General features: G+C 47.1%; 1 protein-coding gene across 6 annotated transcripts in view; it reads left to right on the top strand.

Annotated features, from left to right (window-relative positions):
• LOC119978229 (liprin-alpha-2-like) overlaps window positions 1–26,948 on the top strand; it is a 768,706-nt gene extending 741,758 nt beyond the window's left edge. For 5 of the 6 annotated variants that reach the window (XM_038819687.1, XM_038819682.1, XM_038819685.1 and 2 more), the window contains 5 exons: window positions 2,118–2,293; window positions 2,401–2,469; window positions 6,503–6,677; window positions 18,776–18,882; window positions 25,133–26,948. In XM_038819687.1, the coding sequence (XP_038675615.1) occupies window positions 2,118–2,293; window positions 2,401–2,469; window positions 6,503–6,677; window positions 18,776–18,846 (491 nt within the window). In that variant the 3' untranslated portion in view covers window positions 18,847–18,882; window positions 25,133–26,948. The remainder of the gene's footprint in view (window positions 1–2,117; window positions 2,294–2,400; window positions 2,470–6,502; window positions 6,678–18,775; window positions 18,883–25,132) is intronic. The other variant, XM_038819683.1, reaches the window with a different exon arrangement.
• The last annotated feature ends 332 nt before the right edge of the window (window positions 26,949–27,280 follow it).

The raw sequence follows: 27,280 nt of genomic DNA on the forward strand, positions 1-27,280 counted from the left end.
ATCATACGCACACATACTAGAATTATATTGTATGATATTGATCACTGCTTATAATGATCACATACTTCTTGAAGTTGTTTTTCTGAAGTCACAACCCAGGCTACACTCTATTAGATCGATTGTATATTTAAGTACAGTTCCATCACTTCAGTGGTCATGGTCCCCTCAAAGTTAATTACTTCAAGTATGATGCAGTTAATCTACATAATCTAGGATATGAACAGGTAAAAATATTAGTAATGGTCTGGTGATTGATGAATTGTAAGAGGATTTTGAGTATAACTGCACACTTTTCACATTGGAGCAGTGCTTTATTCAGAACCCGGAACAAAATAAAAGCCAAATTCAGCTTACTAAAGCTCTAACATGTATGTAGCACTACCAATGTGAGCAGGATTTAATCACATATTTGATGCTGGTTGATGCAGGAGTGCACCGTGGTTTAGCAGTATGCAAATTGTTGTAAAACATTGATCAGTTGAACCGTAGTGATCATTTGCAGTATTGGTCATATTAACAGCTGAGGAGACCGTTATGGAACAAAAGCCTCTATAGAAGCATTTTCTTTGGTATCAAATAACCCTCCTGTATTTGGTCTATTTCCCATCTCATTTCAAAACCTACAATTTCGTGAGACTTTCTGCAGCATTGGGACCCGTGTCAGTTATGGTCTTTTCTTACTTAAATGTACGCTATTGCTGTAAGGACTGTTAGGATGAAACATCTCCAGCAAGCTTTGATAATGATTGAGATTGCTGAGCCACCGAGTAGATTCGACTTCTCCGGCTGTGCATGGAGATCTGAAATGATGAGTCTGTGTGGGGAGGAAAATGCCTCATTTGATAAAGAAATCTGAATAGAGGATTTTTGAAATACATTTGTAGGTGATTTGTGGTGCCTCTGGGCTCTTATTTCCTGTTTCAGTAATTAATTTGCTTAATCTTCTAAGTAACTGAAGCTCCTTTATGGAGTTCCACAGTAATTTGGCAAATTAGTATGCTGAACCATGTCTCCTATCCTGTCTTATCTGATTTTTACTGTTCCATCTCTGAATCATAGCTTCTAAAGAATATGTTGAGTTTGTGAACAATTCAGAAGCAGTCTTCAGAACTGCCAATCACTGTCATTTTACCCAGACAGTCCTGTGGTGCTGAACATATAGCTGTGTAGGAAGCATTGCTTTTTCCAGAATTGAAGTAATTCCCCCTGAAAGAGTCATTCCTATTTATTCCCTTATTTCCACTTTCTTTTAGTTTGCTGCCACCATCTTTGATCCATGGCTGATTAATTAACATGTGTCTTTAATTCAAGCAGAAAAGAGGAGTGAGGAATTTAGATGTTACAGGAGAGAACACTACTCTGTGACTCTGCTGGTTTGGGCATGAGATCCCAGATATTTTGGCACCAGAGAGAGAGGGGGGCGGGGGAGACTCGGTTTGATTGATTGGAAAACAGGCTGTACTCTGCCTGGTTACAGCTGTTGATTGGATCCTATCCCAGTGGGATGATTTTCAGTGTCCCAAGGAGTTCAGTTTGACTCCTGGAAGCACAGGGACAAGGACCTACTCTCTCCCCTGTTTTCTCCAGAAAAGGCTGAGAGTGCTGTATTTCTGAAGTGACAAAGACCTGAATGAATCTACAGTAAAACCCCAAACTGAAAGCAAAGTTTGCAGAGGAGGAAGGTGCTAAAAAATCACCATCTGAAACAAAGACTCTTGTTTTTTCCTTTTAGATATGATTTTCACCCCTCCTCCCCTCTGTTTATCTGGTGTGTGTGTGTGTAGATAATGGGGGGAAGGTAAAGTGGGGATTAGAATTAGATCATAGTTAACCAGTTATATTTACTACATATTTCAGTATAGTTCTTGCTATAAATAAAGAATAATTGTGTTTACAATTACAATCCTGACAACTGTAATTATTCGGCAGCCACAGGCCAAAGACTTTGGGTATTATTTCTAAAAATTATTGGTTAATTCACTTGTGTTGTGAGTCTGGGACAAGTGGGGCTGGAATTGACCACGCATTAGCCCAGGGTGTCGTAACATAAATTCCCAGTTGGTGTGAGTAACATTTCTTGACTATGAAACAATGTTCTTTGTTTGACTCTTGCCTAGACGTGTTGGTGTGGACTAACGATCAAGTCATTCACTGGGTGCAGTCAATTGGACTACGGGAGTATGCCAACAACATTGTTGAAAGTGGGGTACACGGAGCCTTGGTAGCCCTGGATGAAAATTTTGATTACAACAGTCTAGCGTTATTGTTACAAATCCCCACACAAAATACACAAGTAAGCTCAGTACCAATGTCTTTGTTTCCTGTGCCCATTTGATTTGCAAATAATTATCATAACTACCAGAGTTTAAAAAGGATTCTGACCACAATTTTTTTTAATAGGCAAGACAGGTCTTGGAACGTGAATTCAACAACCTGTTGGCCTTAGGAACTGAGCGGAAGTTGGATGATGTGAGTATTAGGGATTCACCCACGCTCTCTTTGAGGAAAATCTAGATACCATCCTATCCACATTTGAGTGACCTGAATTATTGGCTCACATACATCAAGGGTTGGATTCAAGGGAGAGGGGAATCTTTTATCATATCAGAAAGAGCTGAGTTTGAATGTTATGTTGCATTAACCCTTCTTGTCCTCCTCAACCTCTGTGTAATGGTTGACGCAGTCATCTATTCCATCTTTCCATTGACTTTTCTTCATGGACCAACCCTTCATTGATTCCACTGTGAGCTGTGCGAATGCAGTCAGCATATCTCCATCACTGGCTTAACAGCCCATCCCCGACTATAAGCATTCTGTTTGACTTCAACCAAAACCTGTCTGTAATCGTTCCAGCTACATTCCCCTTAAAACTACTCACTCAGACTGAGCCATGTCCTAATCCATCACGAAGGATGCCAATTACTCCCTCCACAGCATCACTCGCCAACATCCTTTCTTCATCACCAACTTTTTCAGCTTCCAAATTTCAACCAAGACCAAGCCAGTTTGCCAAACTCTGTCTCCCACATACTATCTCACCATGACTGTGGCCCATCCTTTCCATCATACGGAATTAATTTGAAAAAAAAGAAGATAAATTTAAATGGATATAGGGAAAGGTTAAGGAATGAAACCAAATGGATTCCTCTTCATTTTCCTATCTCTCCATGGGTTTGGCCTTGGCCTGCCTTGCTCAGCAACCTTCTTCAGCACATGTTTCCCACTTTTCTCTTAACCTGGTCCTCTGTGCTGAAGTTAAAACTCACCACTATTCTTAGAATTCCCCCATACCAAAAAGGGTCGATATTCTAAATGGTGAACAGGGATTCTCACTCCCTGACTCTGATGCAGGCTTCGGTGGGTGCTATTCAGTTCAAACTATATTTTAAGTTATCCCCCGGTATAACCCATGCCTTCACCGAAGAATTTTACCTACTTACCCCTTAGTAGCATCGATGTCCTGGGTCCTGCGTTGCTAAGTAAGTAAAGTAAGCTAATAACCACTGTTTCAGGTTAAAACTTTTAAGTTATTTTATTATAATTTTACTTTTAAAAGCTGCAAACACTTTGTTTACAGAAAGGTAAAAAGATCTTGCTTCTGGATCCTTCTGGTTGGTTGAAGGGACCTTCAGGCCCATCTTGACAATCAATCTTCTTTTTAAAATCTGGTCGTCTTTAGATTTATTCGCTGGTGAGCTCGGTTGCTGTGTCCTACCATGTACCGAGCTGTGAGAGCTGGCTCTGCTGGCTGTCCCCTTTCTTCGGGTTTATATTCTCTTTCGAACAGTTATTAAGTTTTAACGACTTTATTGTAAATGAGCTTATTTCACTTTGATTGTAAAAAGTATCTTTGATCTAAACATTCTAATATAACTAAATATTCATTTTGGGCTTGGCCTCAGCCGTCAGATCTGATTACATTGTCCTTTGTGATGTTCAAAGTTCCTTTGTGATATTCAAAAAATGTTTTGGTTTCAATAGGTGTTACTTTTAATTCCTGTCATTTCAATAGTCTAATTTTCCAATTGTCCCCAGCTCATAACTTTGCCTTTGATTTTGACTTTAAATTATGTTTCTCGTAGACAGGTTGTCTCCAATTTCCTTTTAATTTACTTGGTATTAGTAGAATTTCACACTTAGAATTGACACCAAATTCAACTGAACATCGTCCTTTCCTTTCCAGCTGTTTACTAAGAGAGCTAATTTCAATGAAGGTGTGAAACCTTTGCTTTTAGCTGTATGCTAAAATTTCACTTGGTTATGATTTGAAAGACCTGCCTGTTTAAACATTCGTCACTTAATTCAATTGAAACTCTCATCCATGCTTTTCCAGATGCTTCCTAAAATAGTTACTTTCAATGAAGGCGTGAGCCATTGTTTTAGCTTAATACAAGAATCCTGTGTGTTTGCTAAGCCTGTTTGAGAGAAAGAATCTGCATTTTATAATCCTGTCCTTTGCAACTGCTTTTAACCCTTCATGGGATCTTTCCCTGTATCCTCTCAGGTTTCTCTCAGACCAGATATTGCCAGACTTCCATGTTTCAAATTACACATCTTTCCATATTTTCAATTACAGTGCTTTAAATTATTCAATATTATTCTGAGGAACCTTATGGCTTATTGCACCTCTTCCAATCTTTAAATGTATTCTGAAAACTTCTCTCTTCAGCCATTCCTTTGACTGTCAACCCTATATGTTCATGTCGGTCAGACTTTTTCAGAGTTTTCTATATTACTAAGCCTATGTAGTTGCAATTTGTAATAAACTTACGCTGTCACTATCAGTTGACCAATCTATACTTTTACCAAAATATTTGTTGATTTTAGCCGTTGGTTCTAATTATCTATCTTAAAGAATGGAAGTGAGGGATAGAGGCAGAAATATATAAGGGAAGATATTCCAGAGCTTTGAGGTCTGTTATGGGCAAGGTTTAGATAGCTCTAAAGTATATTATGGAGTTCATCTGACCAATAACCTTCTTGTTGAATTTGGATAGGATGAGCACAAAAGCCTGCCTTTCAGGTGTTATTCAACAGACTTCTTAGGTGCTTTTAATCAAAAAAACAAGCCTTATTCTAAGAATTTAGTTAACATTTGTATAAACACACAGAGCAAGAATATTATCAACTGCAAACACAAAGACCCCACACAGCTACAGTAATCTATGTATAACCCTGAATGAATTCCCCCTTAACTGTTCCAATTCAATAACAAAATCCAAGTAAAACCAGAAACCCCTTTTCACACAGCATTCTCACTGGTATAAAACTTGTTATTGATACTCTGTTCCCTGTTTCAAACAGCAGATTTGAATTCCTTCCAGAAAACAATTATCTATTTAAAGTTACCAAGCAGAATGGAAATGAAGATAGAGAGGCAGGTCAAAAAAACTTATGTTCTCTGTCTAAGTCCACAGCAGCCAAATGTGCAAGTGAAACCAAAACAGCTCAGCTCAGCTTCACCCACGCAATGACATAACTGAAGCCATGTGATAAGACAAAAAAACCTTCTTAAAGGGACACTCCCATCACAGGTCTAATCAACTGAAGATTTAAACACGAGTGTTGGAGCATCAAAAGGCCAGAATTAGAGGAGTGCAGATATCTTGCAGACTGCTAGGGCTGGAGGATGTTGTGAAGATAGGAAGGGGGTGAGGCCATGGAGGGGCTTGCAAACAAGGATGGGAATTATAAAACGGAAGCATTGATTAGCAAATTGCACAGGTTCCTCTTGGTGAAGAAATTTCTCATCTATGCCCTAAATGGTCTACCCCGTATCCTGAGACTGTGACTCCATGATCTGTGCACACAACCCCACCCCCCACCCTCAGCCAGGGGGAACATCATCCTTGCATCCAGTTTGTCTAACCCTGTCAGAATTTTATTATTTTCAATAAAATCACCTCTCATTTTCTAAACTCCAGTGAATACAAGCCCAGTCAACACAATCTCTCTTCATACAACAATCCTGGCATCCCAGGAATCAGTCTGGTGAACCTTTGCTCACTCCCTCTACGGCAAGTATATCCTTTCTTAAGTAAGCAGACCAAAGCTACACACAATACTCCAGGTGTGCTCTCACCATGGCCTTGTGCAGCTGCAATAAGATATCCTTGCTTCTGTACTCATAATGTCTTGCAATGAAGACCAACATACCATTTGCTTTCCTAACTGCTTGCTGTACTTGCATGCTTGCTTTCAGTGATTGATGTACTAGGACACCCAGGTCCTTTTGCACATCAACATTTCCCTTTCTATTACCATTTAAATAATATTCTGCCTTTCTATTTTTCCTACCAAAGTGGATAACTTCACACTGATCCACATTATACTGCATTTGCCATGTATTTACCCACTCATTCAACTTGTCTAAATTGCCTTGAAGTCTCACCAGAGATGACTGTGCAGGAATGAGAAGATAAGCCACCAATGGTGATTCTTTGTCTGTGATTGTCTAGGTAATTCTAGTAGCGCCGCAGTTTTATTCCTTCTGGTATTACAGGGCGATGACAAAAACTTTAGGCGAGCACCTTCATGGAGAAAGCGTTTTCGACCGCGAGAGATCCATAGCATCACCATGATGGCAGAATCTACAGAAACGCTACCTGCAGGATTCAGGGTGACAGCAATGGCCAGCCCAGCTCCAGCACTGCAGCCGAAGAAAATCCAACCAGAAGGTAAATTAAATCAATCTCTTACTGACTCTCAACTACTGTCAATTACATTAGCAGAACTACCAATGTGCAAATTGATTCACAATGTGACTAAAATGTATGTGATGAGGAATCAATTGGCTACAGTGGTATAGTGAAAGTGAAGGTCATAGCTAGTTTGGGTGTTTCAGTATTTATCCTTAATATGCGTGACTGACAATTGACTGCGTTGCGGTGACATAACATAGAAGTGCATGAAATGGAATTAGAACCCAAACTTTCACAGTACCAACATAATATAGAACATTGATTGGTGTCATCAGAGACCGGAATATCAAACCTTTGTTTTAATCTTAAAACCATACTGCACAAATTGACTATCCTAACAAGACATTAATATGTGAACCCAATTGCATGCTATGAAATAACAATTCCGACAGTGTAACATGTGTAACTGCCCTGGGTGATTTATGTCCAATGCTCCAAAAAAAGATTTTTGACATGAATTATTAAATTCTGAAAACTAAAAAGTAATGGAGCTTTCTCACTCCTTCATTTCTTATTACTGTCAGTTGTTCCCAGTTTAGTTTCCAGGGAAATAATGAAAACACACCCATATTACTTGATTCAGGCAGTCTTTCAGGTTCATTAGGAATCTTACTTCTAGGTAGACCATTCTTAATAGTTTTTGATGTTTTGGGCTTGGGTTGTTTTCGCTGGAGCACAGAAGACTGAGGGGGCGACCTGATCGGGCGGCATGGTGGCACAGTGGTTAGCAGTGCTGCCTCACAGCTCCAGGAACCTGGGTTCAATTTTGGCCTTGGGTGACTGTCTCTGTGGAGTTTGCACTTCCTCCCTGTGTCTGCGTGGGTTTCCTCCGGGTGCTCCGATTTCCTCCCACAGTCAAAGATATGCAGGTTTGGTGGATTGGTCATGCTGCATTGCCCCTTAATGTCCAACGGTTAGGTGAGGTTACTGGGATAGGGTGGAGGCATTGGTGCTCTTTCCAAGGGCCAATGCGGACTCAATGGGCCGAATGGCCGCCTCCTGCACTGTAAATTCTATGATTCTATGATCAAGGTGTACAAGATTATGAGGGGCACGGACAGAGTGGATAGGGAGCAGTGTTCCCCCTAGTTAAAGGATCAGTCACACGGGGACACAAGTTCAAGGTAAGGGGTAGTAGATTTAGGGGGGGATTTGAGGAGAACGGTTTTTACCCAGAGAGTGGTGATGGTTTGGAATCTGGATGAATTCAGGTAACTGGATGAATTATTGGCATGTCATAACATTCAAGGCTATGGGTCAAGTGCTGGCAATTGGGGTTAGGTAAGTAGGTTAGGTGTTTTTCATGCGTCGGTGCAGACTCGATGGGCTGAAGGGCCACTTTGCACTGCATTATTCCATGATTCTGTTACCTTCCAAGCACATTTACCTATTCGTTTCCAACTCAGCAGATATGCATGGAGTGGTAATAAGGATGGTGAGCTTTATATACACATCACAAACCCACTGGAGTTTGTATGTAAGTCAAGCTGTAGATTAGCAGCAAGTTTGTGATCTCCTAACCCTACCCAGTGCAAAATGCTGACCCTGTGCTCTCTTTGTGGTTCCGCTACATTAATAGACTAAGCTGGTTGGTGAAGCCAAAATCAAGATTCGGTTTTTCTTTCCTCAGAGAGTTTACTGACTTTGTCCAATCTCACAGCTCTTTCTTCACACACCGTGTCCCAGCTCTCTCCTATTTAAACTCTTTTGAATCAAACAAAAATCAATGAATTAAACACTGATGAAACGGATGATGATGCGGCCCAGCCCCCACGGAGTACACCAGTCGTGGAAGGCCTGAAGCGTGCTGGTGGACACCGTGTGCTCCCTCTCCAAGACCACTTATCCACGAACGTAGCCGCGATAGGGAGGGCAGTCAGGTCAGACGACCCCCTTGAACATCTACAGCCTGGACCTGTTAATGGCCATTCAGGCCTATTTATATCTGCTCCAAGTACTTAATAATACAATACCCTTCAGTTGTGTATCTTAATAATATATTAGCATGCCATTAGCAAGCTAGTTAAGGCATTGAGTCATGGGGCCAGAGATCCACAGTCGTCATGAAACAGAGATCCTCCGTCTGTGCTGATTTAGATTATCTCAACTAGGCCTACGCATTAGGTGAGGCATAACAATAGCAGCCGGGCTCCCAGCAATCTTTACAGTTGTACAAGCATGAATGTTAGTGAGAACCAGGTTTGGTTGCAAGTATGCCTGCGAACAAATCACCTGGAAACACGTTCTATGTTCAGTTGAACAAAAGCCTCTAACAGGAGTGCCACTAAACGATTGGCACCAGGGAACTGTACATCAGCAACTGATGCCTTCAGAAGGGGAGAAAATTGTCAGCCTAAAACAAGGAAGGCAATAAGTAAACCAGTGAATTTAATGTGGTAATTTGCTAGAATTATTTTTGAAGAATATTTTATTGATAACCTCTAGATTGTTGTTGTCAAATCTCTAACAGTGGTCCTTCCATGACCAGTGGGCTCCGTGGGACTGGAGCGCATCATCACCCATTTCATTTGTGTTTATTGATTGTTTTGTTCAAAAGAGAGCTGAGTGAGTACCTGTCTGGAACGTGATTCCTTTAAATCAGGGTCTGCGCGAAGGTATTAAAACCTTACTAACATTATCCAAACTCTGTAATATGGTGCATTCTCCTTTCCTTCACTCCTCTGTTGGCAGGCATGCCTGCATCTGTCTGGGCTCTGAGCTGAGGAATTCTCTCCCTTAACCTCCCTGCCTTTCTCTCCTCCTTTAAGCTGCTCCTTGAAGCCCACCAGGCTTTCACTCACTTGTTCCAAAATCTCCTTCCCTCACTCAAGTTTCATTTGATTACTCTGCTGTGAAGTGCCTTGGAATTTGCTTTCCGAGGTTAAAGGCACTATAGAAATGCAGGTTGTTGGTGTAAAACCAGTTGAGTGAAGTTGTGGCTCTTACACATACACACTACGCTCAAGTGGAGATTCTGACCTTGGCAACCGTGTCAGAAGGAGTAGCTAAGGAAATGAAGCTCCTTATGAGGACTCTTTCAAAGCTAGAGAGTTCTCTCTATCTTTGACAAAGAGTCATCTAGACCTGAAGTGTTAACTCCCTTCTCTCTCCGCAGACCTGCTGAGATTGTCCGGTATTTTCTATTTTGTTTCAGATTCCAGCATCCGCAGTAATTTCATTTTAAGCTCCTAATTATGTTCCTTCCTCTGGAAGAAGGGAACATTAACTGATAAGCTAAGCTTTTGCATTCCATTATCTAACCTCAGGAAATTATTGGTTCAAGCTTATGTGCTATCTCATGGGGATTTTTAGTTTTAATACAGCCCCCAAGTATTTACAACATTGTCTGTTTAAATGTTTATATGATGTGGAGATGCCGGCGTTGGACTGGGGTGAGCACAGTGATGCACCATCAATTGGACACGAGACGAAGATGTGATCCAAACAAAAGGCTTTAATGCACAAGAAGTGGACCTGGCAGCAGATGTACAGAAGAATGGCCGACTGCCGGGGAACACGGGTTCTTATTGATGGAAACATCAATTTACCAGACACATGTTTCCGATGTGAATCTAGGCTTTAATCGACTTACTTCAGAGCCAACCTGTTACCTGTCGATGAACTCGTAGTGACCCAGGCTGACTCTGGACACGGATACTTATACAGCTGCACTAGGGGAAGGAGTCATGGGCGGAACCACGGGTGGTGCCCAGTACAAGTTCCTAAGTGCTCCCAGCGCTACTCCCCCTAGTGGAAGGATGGCGCTACTGCGCTTACAATAACAGTGTGAATTTGTATATATACATTCATATATATTACATTCATCACATTCACCCCCTGCAAAATAAATCAAGTCCGGCGGGGGTGGTGGTCTAGTCTATAACGTCAGTCTGTCCGGCGGTCGGATTGTCCGCTGAGACCTGCGGAACACCGGTGTTGCGGCCTCTTGCGGTGGCTGGACGGGTGTAGTGTGTTGGGGTACGGTGGTGGACTCTAGGGAGGGTTGTATTCAAGCTTCATACTCTCCTGGTTCGACGGGGGGCTGGCCGGCATGGGTGCGCGGGACTGGTGGAGCGAGCTCATGGGCTCTGGAGCGCAAGGGGGCGGCAGCATGGGGTGTAGGGTGACAGATCCTTCTGTGGGGGCAGAGGGGGCGCTGGATCCGGCGGTTGCCAGATCCCGGAGGGATACAGTGTCCTGACGGCCGTCAGGGAACTCGACGAATGCGTACTGGGGGTTGCAGTGGAGCAGGCGCACCTTCTCAACAAGGGGGTCGGTTTTGTCCCTGCCTGGTTTAACGTGGCTGCAATAGCTACCTCTGAGGCGTCGCTCTCTACCTGGAATGGGGTGGATTCATCCACCGCCCGCATGGCCGCTTTGGCGATGTTCTGCTTGATGCCGTCGAAGGCCTGGCGTGCCTCGGCTGACAGGGGAAATTGTGTGGTCCTAAAGAGTGGGCGGGCTTTGTCCGCATATTGAGGGACCCACTGGGCGTAGTAAGAAAAAAATCCCTAGCACCGTTTGAGGGCCTTGGGACAATGAGGGGGAGGGAGTTCTAAGAGGGGGCGCATACGGTCTGGGTCGGGGTCCAGGACTCCGTTTTCCACGACATAGCCGAGGATGGCTAGTCTGGATGTGCGGAAAACGCATTTCTCCTTGTTGTACGTTAGGTTGAGTTTCTGTGCCGTCTGGAGAAAACGGTGGAGGTTGGCGTCGTGGTCCTGCTGGTCATAGCCGCAGATGGTGACATTGTCCAAGTACGGAAACGTGGCCCGCAGCCCGTACTGGTCCACCATTCGGTCCATTGCTCGTTGGAACACCGAGACCCCATTAGTGACGCCAAAGGGGACCCGGAGGAAATGGAAGATGCGGCCATCGGCCTCAAATGCCGTGTAGTGGCAGTCCTCCGGGCGGATTGGGAGCTGGTGGTATGCAGACTTCAGATCCACCGTGGAGAAGAGCCGATACTGGGCGATCTGATTTACCATGTCTGCAATCCTGGGGAGGGGATACGCGTCGAGGAGCGTAAATCTATTTACAGTCTGACTTTAGTCGGCCACCATATGGAATTTTTCCCCGGTCTTAACGACCACCACCTGAGCTCTCCAGGGACTATTGCTGGCCTCCATAACCCCCTCACTGAGTAGCCTTTGGACCTCTGCTCTGATAAATACCCTATCCTGCAGGCTATACCGCCTGCTACGAGTAGCTACAGGTTTACAGTCCTTAATGAGATTGGCAAAGAGAGGAGGGGGAGGGATTCACAGCGTAGCGAGGCTGCAGATCATGAGTGGGGACAGGGGCCCTCCGAAGCTGAGGGTGAGGCTCTTGAGGTTACACTGGAAGTCTAGGCCTAATATGAGTGGCGCGCAGAGTTCGGGCAAAATGTAGAGTTTAAACTTCGACTAATTAGTGCCTCGGATTGTGAGTGTCGCGGCAGTGCGCCCCTGGATCTGGACCAAGTGGGAGCCTGAAGCGAGCGCAATAGTTTGCTGCGCGGGGAAAACGGGGAGCGAACAGCGTCTTACCAGGTCTGGGTGTATGAAGCTCTCTGTGCTCCCGGCGTCGAAGAGGCATGGCATTTTGTACCCGTTGATATGGACCTCTGCCATCGCGTTTCGCAGATTCTTCGGTCGGGATTGGTCTAGGCTGACCGTGCTGAGTTGCGGGTAGTCGGCGGCTCGATAAGCTGTGCTGGAGTAGCCCCGTGATGACTGCCCTCCGAGTTCGTAGTCTTGTTCGAATTCCTCCACTGAGTTGTCCGAGCGCGGAGATGCCAATCGGGCCCGTGGATCGCACGTGGCGGGCGGCGAGGAAGATGGCGTCCAAGATGGCGCCCCCATGAGTCGCACGTAGCGGGCGGCGAGGAAGATGGCATTCAAGATAGTGGCCCCCATGAATCGCACGTGGCTGGAGGGGGCGGAGTCGGGGCATAGGCCACAGCGGTTCGGGCCCCGCAGGGCTGAGAGTGCGGGGAGCGGTTACTGCGAGTCGCTGGGGAGTTGGAAGCTGGGGCCCCTTTTGCGAGGCACCCTCTAGCGTAATGCCCTTTTCGCCCGCAGCTGCTGCAGGTCGCGTTGCGGGCCGGGCAGTGCTGCCGCGGGTGCTGGTTCTGGCCGCAGAAATGGCAGGCTGGGGCAGCATGGTGGCTGGGCGGCTGCGTAGCACAGGCCTGGGGGAGTCGTTGGTCGGGGGCCCATGATGGGTCGCGGGGAACGGGTTACGGCTGCGGAAGGAGACCTCCATCGTGGTCGCAGCTTCCACAGTCGTTTCTAAGTCCTGGGCCCCCTTTTCCAGCAGTCGTTGGCGCACATAGTTAGACCTGAGGCACGCTACAAAAACATTGCGTACCGCCAATTCCCTGTGTTCAGCCACGGTAACCGCTTGGTAATTACAGTCATTGGACAAATTGTTAAGTTCTCTTAGGAATTTGGCGAGTGATTCCGTAGGCCGCTGACGGCAAGTTGTAAACACATGGCGAGCATAAACTTCATTAATTGGCCTTACATACATTTTTTCGAGAACTGCTAGCGCCGCAGTATATGAACTGGCCAAGTTTAGTTGCGTTGAGATTCTATGGCTCACCCTCGCGTGCAGTAGACTCAGCTTCTGATCCTCTGTAGTTTCGGCTGTGCTTGCTTCGGCCAGGTAGGCCTTGAAGCACCGGATCCAATGGGAGAAGATTTCCTTAGCCTCTGCATCCTGCAGGTTGAGTTCCAGGCGTCCAGGCATGAGGGCCGATTCCATAATCGATCTTACTGTTCTTAAGTGGAATAAATTGATGGAACCATCAATTCACCAGACACGTGTTTCCGATGTGAATCTAGGCTTTAATCGACTTACTTCAGAGCCAGCCTGTTACCTGTTGATGAACTCGTAGTGACCCAGGCTGACTCTGGACACGGATACTTATACAGCTGCACTAGGGGGAGGAGTCGTGGGCGGAACCAAGGGTGGAGCCCAGTACAAGTTCCTAAGTGCTCCCAGCGCTACTCCCCCTAGTGGTAGGATGGCACTACTACGCTTACAATAACAGTGAGAATTAGTATATATACATTCATATATTACATTCACCACACTTGTATCCCGCCTTGTAGGTGGAGCTACCTACCTCTCAGCCAATCGGCTGAGAGGCACATGACTTACCCGGGCCAATGGGCAGCGAGTCCTCTGCACCAATAGTAGCTCACCTCTGAGGTACCATAATACCCCTAGCCATGCTACCACATTCAGCCCTTTTTGAAAAAGAAGCCGGGGCGGGGGGGGGTTTATGTCAGTACGTGAGACTAGTAGTATGACTAGAGATGTTTAGGCCGTGCCGTTGCATCGATGGCTGCCCACTGATCCGTAACTAATATGCAAGAGGAGAAAAGAACAATAACTATATACAGTGTGCATAATCGGGGGGGGGGGGGGGGGGGGGGGGAGATGGGTGAATAGGTAAAGAACAAAAAAATACAAGAGTCCATCCGCAGACAGAAGTCCACCCGTAGGTCACATCGATTCAATCAGTCGAGTGGGCGCCTTCGATGTCCTGCTTGACCTGAGTAGTGGTGCCGGTGACGTCGGAGCAGTGGTCGTCCGTGGCTCCGGGAGCAATGATCTTGTTTCTGTGTCCACACCCCTGGTCGGAGCTAGCGGGGGCCAGTTCAGGGGGTCAGCCAGGAGAGGGGATCCCTGTCGGTGCATCGTTGCTGGGGGCAGTGGGTGTTGGGGGGGGGGGGGGGGGGGGGGGTGTGGCCGAGCTCCGGCGGGTGCCAGGTCCCGGAGGGAGACCGTGTCATGTCGCCCGTCTGGATACTCCACATACGCGTATTGCGGATTCGCGTGGAGTAGCTGGACTCTTTCGACCAACGGGTCCAACTTGTGCACCCGCACGTGTTTCCGGAGCAGAATGGGCCCGGGGGTAGCCAGCCAGGTCGGGAGTGGGGTCCCTGAGGAAGACTTCCTGGGAAAAACAAGAAGACGTTCGTGGGGCGTTTGGTTAGTGGCGGTGTAGAGAAGTGACCGGATTGAGTGGAGGGCGTCTGGGAGGACCTCTTGCCAGTGGGAGACTGGGTGATTTCTGGACCGTAGGGCCAGCAGGACGGTCTTCCAGACCGTACCGTTCTCCCTCTCGACCTGCCCATTACCCCGGGGGTTGTAACTACTCGTCCTCCTGGAGGCGATGCCCCTGCTCAGCAGGGATTGACGCAGCTCGTCGCTCATAAATGAGGATCCCTGATCGCTATGAATGCATGCGGGGTAACCGAACAGGGAGAAGATGGTATGCAAGGCTTTGATAATGGTGGTTGTGGTCATGTCAGGGCAGGGGATGGCAAATGGGAAACGGGAGTACTCGTCAATCACGTTGAGGAAGTACGTGTTGCGGTTGTAGGAGGGGAGGGGACCTTTGAAGTCCATGCTGAGACGTTCAAAGGGGCGGGAAGCCTTTATCAGGTGCGCTCGTTCAGGGCGGCTTGCACTCGGCGCAGATGTGGCAGTCCCTGGTCACTGTCCTGACGTCCTCGATGGAGTAGGGCAGGTTGCGGGTCTTTATGAAATGGAAAAAGCGGGTGACCCCCGGGTGGAAGAGGTCCGTGTGGAGGGTTCGAAGGCGGTCCACTTGTGCGTTGGAACAGGTACCGCGGGACAGGGCATCGGGAGGCTTGTTTAGCTTCCCAGGACGATACAAGATGTCATAGTTGAACGTGGACAACTCAATCCTCCACCGCAAGATTTTATTGTTTTTTATCTTGCCCCTCTGTGCATTATCAAACATGAAAGCTACTGACCGTTGGTCTGTGAGGAGGGTAAACCTCCTGCCGGCCAGATAGTGCCTCCAATGTCGCACCGCTTCAACTATGGCCTGTGCTTCCTTCTCGACCGAGGAATGTCGGATTTCGGAAGCGTGGAGGGTCCGGGGGAAGAAGGCCATGGGTCTGCCCGCTTGGTTGAGGGTGGCCGCCAGAGCAACTTCAGACGTGTCGCTCTCGACGTGAAAGGGGAGGGACTCATCGATAGCGCGCATTGTGGCCTTTGCAATGTCTGCTTTGACGCGGCTAAAGGCCTGGCGGGCCTCCATCGACAGGGGGAACGGGGTGGACTGGATGAGGGGACGGGCTTTGTCGGCGTAATTGGGGACCCACTGGGCGTAATATGAAAAGAAGCCCAAACAGCGCTTGAAGGCTTTGAGAGAGTGGGGGAGGGGGAGCTCCATCAGGGGGTGCATGCGTTCGGGGTCGGGGTCTATCACTCGTTACGCACCACGTAGCCGAGGATGGCTAGACGGTCGGTGCTAAACACGCACTTATCCTTATTGTTGGTCAGGTTAAGGAGTTTTGCAGTACGGAGGAATTTGCAGAGGTTGGCATTGTGGTCCTGCTGGTCGTGGCCGCAGATGGTGACATTGTCGAGATACGGGAAGGTTGCCTGTAAACCGTGTTGGTCGACCATTCGGTCCATCTCCCTTTGGAAGACCGAGACCCCATTCGTGACACCAAAAGGAACCCTTAAAAAGTGGTAGAGTCGCCCATCCGCTTCGAACGCAGTGTACTTTCGGTCACTCGTGCGGATGGGGAGCTGGTGGTAGGTGGACTTAAGGTCCACCGTGGAAAAAACCTTGTACTGCGCGATCCTGTTAACCAAGTCGGAGATACGTGGGAGAGGATACGCATCCAGCTGCGAAAACCTGTTGATGGTCTGACTGTAGTCTATGACCATCCGATTTTTTACCCTGGTCTTAACCACCAGCACTTGTGCTCGTCAGGGGCTGTTGCTAGCCTCGATAACCCCTTCCTTCAGAAGCCTTTGGACTTCTGACCTGATGAAGGTCCGGTCCTGGGTACTGTACCATCTGCTCCTGGTGGCGACGGGTTTGCAATCCGGGGTGAGGTTTGCAAACAAGGATGGGGGATCGACCTTGAGGGACGCGAGGCTGCAGACAGTAAGGGGGGGCATAGGGCCGCCGAATTTGAATGTTAAGCTCTGGAGGTTGCACTGGAAATCTAACCCCAGGAGTGCTGCCGCGCAGAGGTGGGGAAGGACGAAGAGCTTATAGTTTTTTAAACACCCTCCCCTGGACCGTGAGGTCCGCTATGCAGCACCCTGTGATCTGGACCGAGTGCGAACCGGACGCCAGAGCGATTCTTTGTTTTACCGGAGTGCGCAGCGTCTTACCGTGGCGGGATGGACAAACTTTCCATGCTCCCTGAGTCCAACAGGCAGCTCGTCTCGTGACCGTTGAGGAAGATCTTCGTGGTCGCCGTGGAAAGCGTGCGGGGCCCTAACTGATCCAACGTTACTGAGGCGAGTCGTCGCAGGAACTTCGAGTCGTCATCCGGCAGCGAGTGGTCACTTGCGGTGTCCTCTGTGCCGATCCAAGATGGCGCCGCCCGTCGGCCGCACATGGTGGGGGGTGAACAAAATGGCGGCGCCCGGGGGTCGCACGTGGAGTCAGTGGCCCAAAATGGCGGCACCAGTGGATCAGACGTGACGTCGGGGGCCCAAAATGGCGGCGCCCGGTGACCACTCATTGGGGGTGGGGGCAGAGAGGTCCGTGGGGCGCATGAGGAGTGGGACCCGCGGTCGCTGCTCGGGACTGCAGCGACCACCTTGGACTCGCAAACGGCCGTAGAATGGCCCTTTTTGCGGTGCGGGCCGGGCAGCGCTGGTGGGAGTGCTTTGCCTGGCCGCAAAAGTAGCAGCGGGGCCCCGTGGGTTTATTGGGGTGCCCTGTGGCGCAAGCCTGGGGGGGTCAGAGTCTGCAGAGGTGAGGGGGGTCGCGTTCCATGCCGCCCAGGGGGCCGCCATGCGGTCGGGAGCGTACGCGCAGGCGTTGCAGTTAGCGATAACGAGAGAGGAGGCGAGAGCCCGTGCCTCAGCGAGGCTTAAAGTTTCTTTCTTCAAGAGTCTCTGGCGGATCTGGGAAGATTGAATACCCACCACGAAAGTGTCTCGAATTAAAGGTTCGGTGTGCTCGGCCGCAGAAACTTGTGGGCAGGCGCAGTTTCTCCCCAGAACAAGGAGGGTCTGGTAGAATTCATCTAAGGACTCACCAGGGAATTGCTGTCTCGTGGCCAGCAAGTGCCGTGCGTAGACCTGGTTCACCGGCCGGATGAAATGTCCTTTTAGCAAGTCCATAGCTGCGTCATAGTCTGTCGTGTCCTCTATGAGCGTGTACACAGCGGTGCCCACGCACGAGTGGAGGATATGTAGTTTTTGTTCCCTTGTCGGGCGGCTTTCGGCTGTGCTCAAATAACTATTGAAACACGCCAGCCAGTGTTTAAATGCAGCTGTAGCATTTGTTGCATGCGGGCTGAGTCGAAGGCACTCCGGCTTGATACGAAGCTCCATCTTTTAAAACTTGTGCATTAAATTGATGCACCATCAATTGGACACGAGACAAAGATGTGATCCAAACAACAGGCTTTAATGCACAAGATGTGTGCCCGGCAACAGACGTACAGAAGAATGTCTGACTGCCGGGGAACACGGGTTCTTGTATCCCGCCTTGTAGGCGGAGCTACGGGCTGAGAGGCACATGACTTACCCGGGCCGATGGGCAGCGAGTCCTCTGCACCAATAGCAGCTCACCTCTGAGGTACCGTAATACCCTTAGTCAGACTACCACACACAGTAAGAATCTTACAACACCAGGTTAAAGTCCAACATGTTTATTTCAAACACTAGCTTTGGGAGCACTGCTCCTTCCTCAGGTGAACGAAGAGGTAAATGTTTATAAGAAGGGGCTGGTTGCAGATAGTTAAAGACAGAGCCTGCCAAGTGCTTATTTTTCCCTTTCCACTATCTCACGATACTGGATGTAGAAATCAGTGACATTCAGGAGAGTTGGGGAAAGGCGGAACAAAGGAGCTGAAGGTAGGAAAGGGCTGTACTCACAAAGACTACCCCAGTCTGCCCCATTTTACCACTTCCCAATTGCAAGACAAAGCTTGGGAACTGAGCAGCCTCGGAAAGGAGGGAAATGGAAAGTCACTGGGAGAACACTTGTTTGAAGCTTTACTTGTATGTTTGTGCTAACTTACAGGCATGACTTGCTGTACTTACTTGCATGTGTGTGTTTTTGTCATTTGACTGGAACATAGTTGGCACATCAGGGACACAGAGGTTAGACATATCAACAGTGCGCACCTACTCCTGCTGACAGCCAGAGCAGTCAGGGGGTCAGCAGTGATTACCAGTAAGTATGCAATTTTTACTTTCTGATGCTCATCACTATGTGGATGGAATGGAGAATTTGGGGAAATTTAGTTACTCATTAGTGCATAATGATAACCAGCCTTCAATCTGCAGGTGCAAACTCATAATGTTGAAGAACTTCAGTCATGACAGCTTGTAATTGTCTCGAGCCTTGTGCAAGGACCAGTCTATAACATTCCTGTACAATATCAATGTTACTAACTTGTCAATGGCCAAAGTTATCAGCAGCCTGCAAAAAAAATGTTGTTATTAATAAATCAATCTAATTACTGAATATTAGCCCTTTTAATTTCTAAGTGTAACCTGCTAGCAAACGTGCAAGCAGATGCAAATAGCGGACAAGGAGATATGATCAATTAAATAATTGATGGCCTTGCAAATACATTTTTTTTAAAATAATTTTTATTCAAATTTTTCAACAACAAATTTTCTCCCAACAGTAAAGTAAACAAGGTGTAGAACTAAACAGAAAGAGAAATCCCCCCCAGTACAAAGCAATAAATTAATAACTTAATAACAATACAAAAACGAAGAAAATAACAAACACACCGTCGCAAAACTAAACCCCCTTAACAAACCCCGAACCCACCCCCCCTTACCCTCCGGGCTCGGGGGCTTCGCGTCCCTCCACTGTAAGAGAATCCTACGCCGGGCTACTAGAGACGCAAAGGCCAGGATACCGGCCTCTCTCGCCTCCTGCACTCCCGGCTCCGATGCTACCCCAATGATTGCGAGCTCCCAGCCTGGCTCCACCCTGGACCCGACCACCTTGGACAAAGTCCCCGCCACCCCCTTCCAAAACCCCTCCAACGCCGGACATGCCCAGACCATGTGGGTGTGGTTTGCCGGGCCTCCCGAACACCTCCCACACCTGTCCTCTTCCCCCAAAGAACCGGCTCATCCTGGCCCCCGTCACGTGCGCCCTATGCAGCACCTTCAGCTGAATTAAGCTGAGCAGTGCGCAAGAAGAGGACGAGTTCACCCTCCCCAGGGCATCCGCCCACGTCCCATTGTCGATCTCTTCCCCTAGCTCTTCCTCCCACTTCGCTTTGAGCTCTTCTACTGAGGCCTCCTCTTCCTGCATCATCTGATAAATTGCCGAGATCCTACCCTCACCGACCCACGTCCCTGAGAGCACCCTATCCTTCACCCCCCCCTAGGCGGCAGCAGCGGGAACTCCGCCACCTGCCGCTTAACAAACGCCCTAATCTGCATATACCTGAAAGCATTCCCAGGGGGAGGCCCCACTTCCCCTCCAACTCCTCTAAAGTCGCAAACTTCCCATCGAGGAAAAGGTCCCCATCCGCCTGATGCCTGCCCTATGCCAACTCAAAAACCCACCATCTATTCTCCCTGGTGCAAACCGGTGAGGCCTTCACTTCCCCCCTATGCCGCCTCCACTGCCCCCAAATTTTGAGGGACGCCACCACTACCGGACTCGTGGAATATCTTGCCAGGGGGAGTGGGAGCGGGGCCGTCACCAATGCCTCCAAACTCGTACCCACACAGGACACCACCTCCAACCTCTTTCATGCGGCACCCTCCCCCTCCATCACACACCTGCGAATCATTGCCACGTTTGCAGTAATGGCCCAGTAATCCCCACACAGGTTGGGCAACGCCAAACCGCCTACCTCCCTTCTTCGCTCCAGGAATACCCTCCTCACTCACGGGGTCTTCCGCGCCCACACGAACCCCAGAATACTCTTATTAACCCTCTTTAGAAAAAGTCTTCAGAATCAATATGGGGAGGCACTGGAAAAGAAACAAAAACCTCGGGAGCACCGTCATCTTAACTGACTGGACCCTACCCGCCAAAGAGAGTGGCAGTGCGTCCCACCTCCTGAACTCCTCCTCCAGCTGTTCCACCAGCCTCGAAAAGTTTAGCCTGTGCAGGGCCCCCCCAGCTCCGAGCTATCTGGACCCCAAGATATGTAAAGCTCCTCTCCGCCCTCTTCAACGGAAGCTCTCCTATCTCCCTCTCCTGGTCCCCCAGGTGCAGCACAAACAGCTCACTCTTCCCCACGTTGAGCTTGTAGCCCGAAAAGTCCCCAAGTATCTTCAACACCTCTGGCATCCCCCCCCCCGCCGGATCCGCGATGTACAACAGTAAATCATCTGCGTACAGCGACAACCGGTGCCCCCCCCCCCCCCCCCGCACAATCCCCCTCCAGTTCTTCGAATCCCTCAGCACCATGACCAAGGGCTCAATCGCTAACGCGAAGAGCAGGGGAGACAAGGGGCACCCCTGCCTTGTCCCCCGGGAAAGCCGAAAGTCCTCTGACCTCCTCCCATTCGTCACCACACTCGCTACCGGGGAGCTATACAGCAACCTCACCCAGCTGATGAATCCCTCACCAAACCCAAACCTCCTCAGCACTTCCCACAGGTAGCTCCACTCCACCCTGTCAAAAGCTTTCTCCGCGTCCATCGATGCTAGTATTTCCGCCTACCCAGCCGCCGACGCCATCATCATAACATTAAGAAGCCGCCTCACATTGGCATTCAGCTGCCTCCCCTTCACAAACCACGTTTGGTCCTCATGGATAACCATTGGGACCACATCTTCCACCCTTCTGGACAGTACCTTAGCCAACAACTTTGCATCCACGTTGAGGAGCGAAATCGGCCTGTAAGACCCACACTGGAGGGGGTCCTTATCCCGCTTCAGGATCAATGAGATTATTGCTCTAGACATCGTCGGGGGCAGAGCCCCCCCTTCCCTCGACTCATTCACGGTCCTCACAAGCAGCGGGCCCAGCAGATCTGAAAACTTCTTATAAAACTTCACCGGGAACCCGTCAGGTCCCGGTGCTTTCCCTGTCTGCATGCTCCCCAGCACCTCTATCAGCTCCTCCAACTCGATTGGGGCCCCCAGATCCTCCACCCGCTCATCCTCTACTCTTGGGAACTCCAGCCTATCCAGAAAGCGGTCCATCCCACCCACCTCCCTAGGGGGGACCGCCCGGTACAGCCCCTTGTAAAAGGATCTGAACACCCCATTAATGTCCCTGCCACCCCGCACCAAGTTCCCTCCTGCATCTGTGACACCCCCTATCTCTCTCGCTGCCTCCCGCTTCCGGAGCTGGTGGGCCAGCATCCGACTTGCCTTCTCCCCATACGCATATACTGCCCCCTGCACCCTCCTCCACTGCGCCTCCACCTTCCAGGTGGTCAGTATATCAAACTCCGCTTGGAGACTGCGACGCTTCCTCAAAAGCCCCTCCTCCGGGACATCCGCATACCTCCTGTCCACCCTTACCATTTCTTCCACCAGACTCTCCCTCTCAACGCTCTCCCCCTCTCGCTGTGCGCCCGAATGGATATCAGCTCCCCTCTAACCACTGCCTTCAGCGCTTCCCAAACCACCCCAACTTGCACCTCCCCGTTATTGTTGGCCATCAGATACCCCTCTATACCCCTACGGACCCACCCACATACTACCTCCTCTGCCAGAAGCCCCACATCTAACCTCCACAGTGGGTGCTGATCCTTCCCCTCCCTCAGCTCCAGGTCCACCGAATGCAGAGCATGGTCAGATATGGCTATCGCCGAATACTCCGCCCCCACCACTCTCGGGATTAGCGCCCTGCTGAGAACAAAAAAGTCAATCCGGGAATGAGCCTTGTGGACATGGTAGAAAAAGGAGAACTCCCTACCCCCCGGCTTCAAAAACCCCCAAGGGTCTACCCCTCCCATCTGATCCATGAACCCCCTCAGCACTGAGGCCGCCGCCGGCCTCTTACCCGTCCTAGACTTCGAACGATCCAGAGCCGGATCCAACACAGTATTAAAGTCCCCTCCCAAGATCAAACCCCCGTCTCCAGGTCCGGGATCCGGCTCAACATTCGCCGCATGAAGCCCGCATCATCCCAGTTGGGGGCGTACACATTGACCAGAACCACCCGCTCCCCCTGAAGTCTACCACTCACCATTACGTATCTACCTGCAGCCTTGCAAATAAATTACAATCTGTGCTCAGGCCTAATTCTGTCCTCGCATGTAATGCATAAGTGGAAAATCGATGCAATTCAGAAAAGGTCTTGTGTGTTAAATTGAGTGTTGTGACTATTTCCCATGATGAACCAGGCTATTCTCATGACTGAGCTCAGTGATTGATGAATGTTGTTTAACTGACACTGCCTAGCAACAATGTTCTCATGCTCTAGCCAACAAGTTGAAAATGCCCGAGTTTTCAAGAACAACACATAAAATGGTTCATCCTTTACAGTGCCTGTGTCTAAGAACATTCATCCTTGAGAACATCACAGGCAAGGCTAATGATTACTGCCCCATCCCTAAATGCTCTTGAGAGTTACCTGACTGTGCATTCGAGAAGAACAGTACGGTAAATATATGAATTGTGACATTCCTCAGGAGGGTTTATTATTCTACAGGCAATATCCATAGGCATTTTCCCATGGCAGCTAGAAAAACATTGTTGTCAATGATCAAATCTTCTTTTTATGACTTCTTTAATCTTGCAAATTCTCCAGTACGCCAATGCCAATTCTTCATGCAATACTGTTATTTTTTTAAAATTATATTCAGTCAGCTCTCATGCACCACAATCCCCTTTCTCCAGAAATACATCTTCTGGTTTTCTCCCTTCCCTTACTGTGTTTAACTTGGTAATTCACTGTTAAAATTCTCCTGCATTTGGAGGCAATATATTCAAACAATTCCGTGGAGATCTCGGGTACCATTCTTGTTGCATTCGGTTTTCCTCAAGGAGATTAATAACAGACAATGAAACTTGTAGACTGCTTTCTGGTTAGTAGCTAACACAAAGCTTTTACTGAATTGTGTAGTGTCACTCTTGACTAAAAGGTTTGAGAATAAAAAGCAAATTGGTTCAATGAATTGACTTTGGGTTATTTCCAAGGGCACTTGCAGTTACTCCTGATGAATGGATGTGACTGAACTTTGATTCCCATCTGAAGACAATCTCATTTTTCAATCTAAAATAATGACTTTTAAGGGATGCCTGATTCCAACTTTGAAAGCGTTTTTTTTTGGGGCAGTGTTAACGTTGTCAATATAATTTAAAAATATAATAACATAATGTAACCTAATTTGAAAGTAAGTTTTAAATGGAGAACAAATTCCTTTTAAAGCAAAAAATACAATTAAAATGTAATTCAGATTGCAAACTTATCAAGTGCATCACCGGGGCTAGCATGAGTTATTCAATATGGTGGAGCTGAATTCTCATTGTCTGGGATGAGAAGAATATTCTGTGTTGCATTGAATAACTCCCCCGTGAATAGCATGCACTATTACTCCGGATCTCACCGTGAGAATGGCGGATTCTTTCTGCCCATCCCCTCCTTTATTCTGATGCAGAGACGTAATTTGTTAAAATTAGGTTGTACACACTGATCATCTAACTGTCCCAAAAAACAATATTGGATTGATTTTCCTGGCGGGAAATCACCCATTCAATTGCCCTTGGAACAGTCTTGAAAATTAATTTACATTTCTTGTTCATATCCCACCCTTTTTAAAAAAAAAAAGAATGTCCCTCTTCAGCAAATTTGAAATCTGGTCACCTTTAGGTAAGCGTATTTCCATCACCATAATGTGTGAAAGCGCCTGTAGATTGCAAGTATGTGACAAGTCTCTGACTAGACAATCCTACCAGTAAACCATGAACTTAGAGTGTGTATTCAGGGCTTGCTAACGAATGCTGACCAAGTTGTAAAAGTTCAGGCTTATAAGCCTCTTGGGTCAACTAATTTTTAAAGAAAGAAGGTGAAATGTCTTGTGTGTTGGGCAATAGGTGCGATGAATGTATGCTGCGATCCCAACTGCAGTGAAGCTTAACTTTGTTCCTTAAAACCGAGATGCAAGGTTGATCATTGATGAGACAGCTGGAGCAGGCGTTAAGGCATTACAACTAGCCTCAGTGCCCCTAGGCTAAGGAGAAAAGAGAAAAAAACAACCAACAGCCAAGGTTCTTTCTGTGCTCCTTACCTAATGGCTTACCAACTGCAAAGTGCAAGCACATGGAGGTCAGTTGAGGGCAGAATTGCACATTAAGGCCTCCCACAGTTGAACAAGCTGCTAATATTTGCTCTTCAGCCAGAACATGAAGAGTGGCCTCTTGGGAAAAGCAATGGTCTCTGTGGAACTGTTCTTCGCCCTGTCTGGCACTCCCATCGGACAGGCAGGGAGAAAGCAGGTTTGGGAAAAAGTATAATTAATAATTGGCACATTGTCTCTTCCAGTTCATTCCCACTACCTGTATGGACACATGCTGGCTGCCTTTCGGGAATAATCCACTACATCTCTGTGAGATCAACAATGGAGGTCAAATGCTGCTGCACAGTAATTGGAAAGGCACAGATGGTTCAGATGTACATTGAATATAAATGGGCAATAGTTTACTTCGAAACAAAATCTTACACTATCATTTTATTTATCCAGTAATGACTTACTTTGTGGGATTATCCTTTACGAGGCTGGTAGAAAATTCTAGAGATCCATTTTTGAGCTGTTTTACTGTAATATTGTTCTGGTACAGTCAATAGTAAGTTCTGTCAACTTTTAACCTCAAGTACAGTTGTGGTTTCATTGGTTGTAGTAATTTTTCTCAAGTGTATCATACCTGCTGTATGTAAACGTATGGCCATGAAGTAATGCAAGTTTTTTTAAATGTAATTGTATATAATATGGCTGACTGTAACAGCGTTTTTTTTAGATAATTTAATGGAATTTGAAGTATGTAGATTCAACCTAAATGCCGTCTTAATCATTGATGTTGCTGCCACTTTTATCTTGCCAATACCTTTCAAGGACACCTTGTTCCATTTGATGAGGAATTATTCGTTTTCAACGAAGGAAGTGTGCAATTATTTGTCTGCCATGTTAATTGTAGCATAACGTATGACTGGGTAGCTTGAATCATAATTATTTTTAGTTTATTGTGGAAACAACAGAGGTTAAACAGACTCCTCCTGTGTGCATAAGCATTTAATCTCCATTTGATTGCAGTTCCCAGCTCCTGGAATCTCTTGCTCCACTGAACATTTTTGAAAAGATATACTGACTCCTCATAGCACTGCAACAGGTATTTAACTTGGCCTTGTGTCTACACAAAGGGTTTGTTTCCTTTATTTTCGCCTGATGAATCCCTGAGTCTTACACAAATCCTGTGTCTTTTTTTTCTGGTTCCCTTTCCTAAGCCGCGTATCAGAACATTTTCATTCCTCATCACCTCGTTTATTGCTGTACATGCAACTCTGGTTACAAAGCATATTTTTAAAGGATTATATATAGTAGAAATATTACTTTTGTTTTTATGACGCTGCAAAGCAGGGCAGCATTCAAAAAGTTTAAACCTTCAATGTTGCCGTTCAACTTTCTGATATAATAGTAATTGCCAATGTTGACTGAACAGTTTTGAAATGGGCAGTTTCTATTGCAAAATGTTCTTTAAATATTCTGTAAGAAAAAAAACTTAGCATTTTATCAAAAGGTGTCTTGTAATGTATGAACAAGGTATTTTCTCTTGTGATTTACCACTTTAAAGTATGGCTTCCAAAACCAGGATCTGGGGCATTTTGCCCTTTTCCCTATTTTTAAATGAATGTGACAATCTAGTAGTAACTTAAAACAACGTGGCAGGTGTCTGCTGTTAAAGTAGCCATGCCCAATCTACCTGTGACATAGGGAACTGATTTCAAAAAGTTAATCTCAAACTGACACTTGCTTCAGCTTCTCCAGATATTTCCTGAGGAATTTAGCCAGGTTCCTTTTAAAAGTGACTAAGCACTGGCACTTTTTTTGTTCCTCGAGTCTGTGCGACTGTTCCTTGAAAAAAACTGAACTTCTATGAGGATTGATGAAGTGTTGATCATGTTTTATAAATTCATTTTTAATAAATTGATATATGGTCCTTCTAAGTCAATGAAGGGTACATGGTTTTAATTCAGCACTTTGTGGGAGTGGTCAAAATGATTCTTGAACTTAAAGTGTTTTGCAAGTGCAATAATTAAATATGCTCAGTAAAAAATTTTAATTCCCAAGTGCCACAAAGAAAAATATGCTATAATTTCTTCACAAATTTTACTTAATGAGTTTGGCATCATGCAATATGGAGGAACTGAATAGGACGACAGAAGAAACTGACAGCTGCACCTGTAATTTGTTGTCTACGAAGGTTGGCATTATACATTTAAGCCCAGACAAAATAGAAATTCATAAATACCTATTTTAGTAATAGCTGCAAGTTTGTCCCCCCAAAATTCAGCCATTTTGTCCAATAAATTTGGAAAATGTCATCAGCATCTTCCAAGTCCATTTTGCTTCTGCCTAATAAAATTGCAACTAGTCCCCACTTCCCTTTCTTGGAAGAAAGCATGCTGAATAAGAAT

This window comes from Scyliorhinus canicula, chromosome 15, assembly GCF_902713615.1.
Source record: "Scyliorhinus canicula chromosome 15, sScyCan1.1, whole genome shotgun sequence".
In the NCBI taxonomy this organism is placed as follows: domain Eukaryota; kingdom Metazoa; phylum Chordata; class Chondrichthyes; order Carcharhiniformes; family Scyliorhinidae; genus Scyliorhinus; species Scyliorhinus canicula.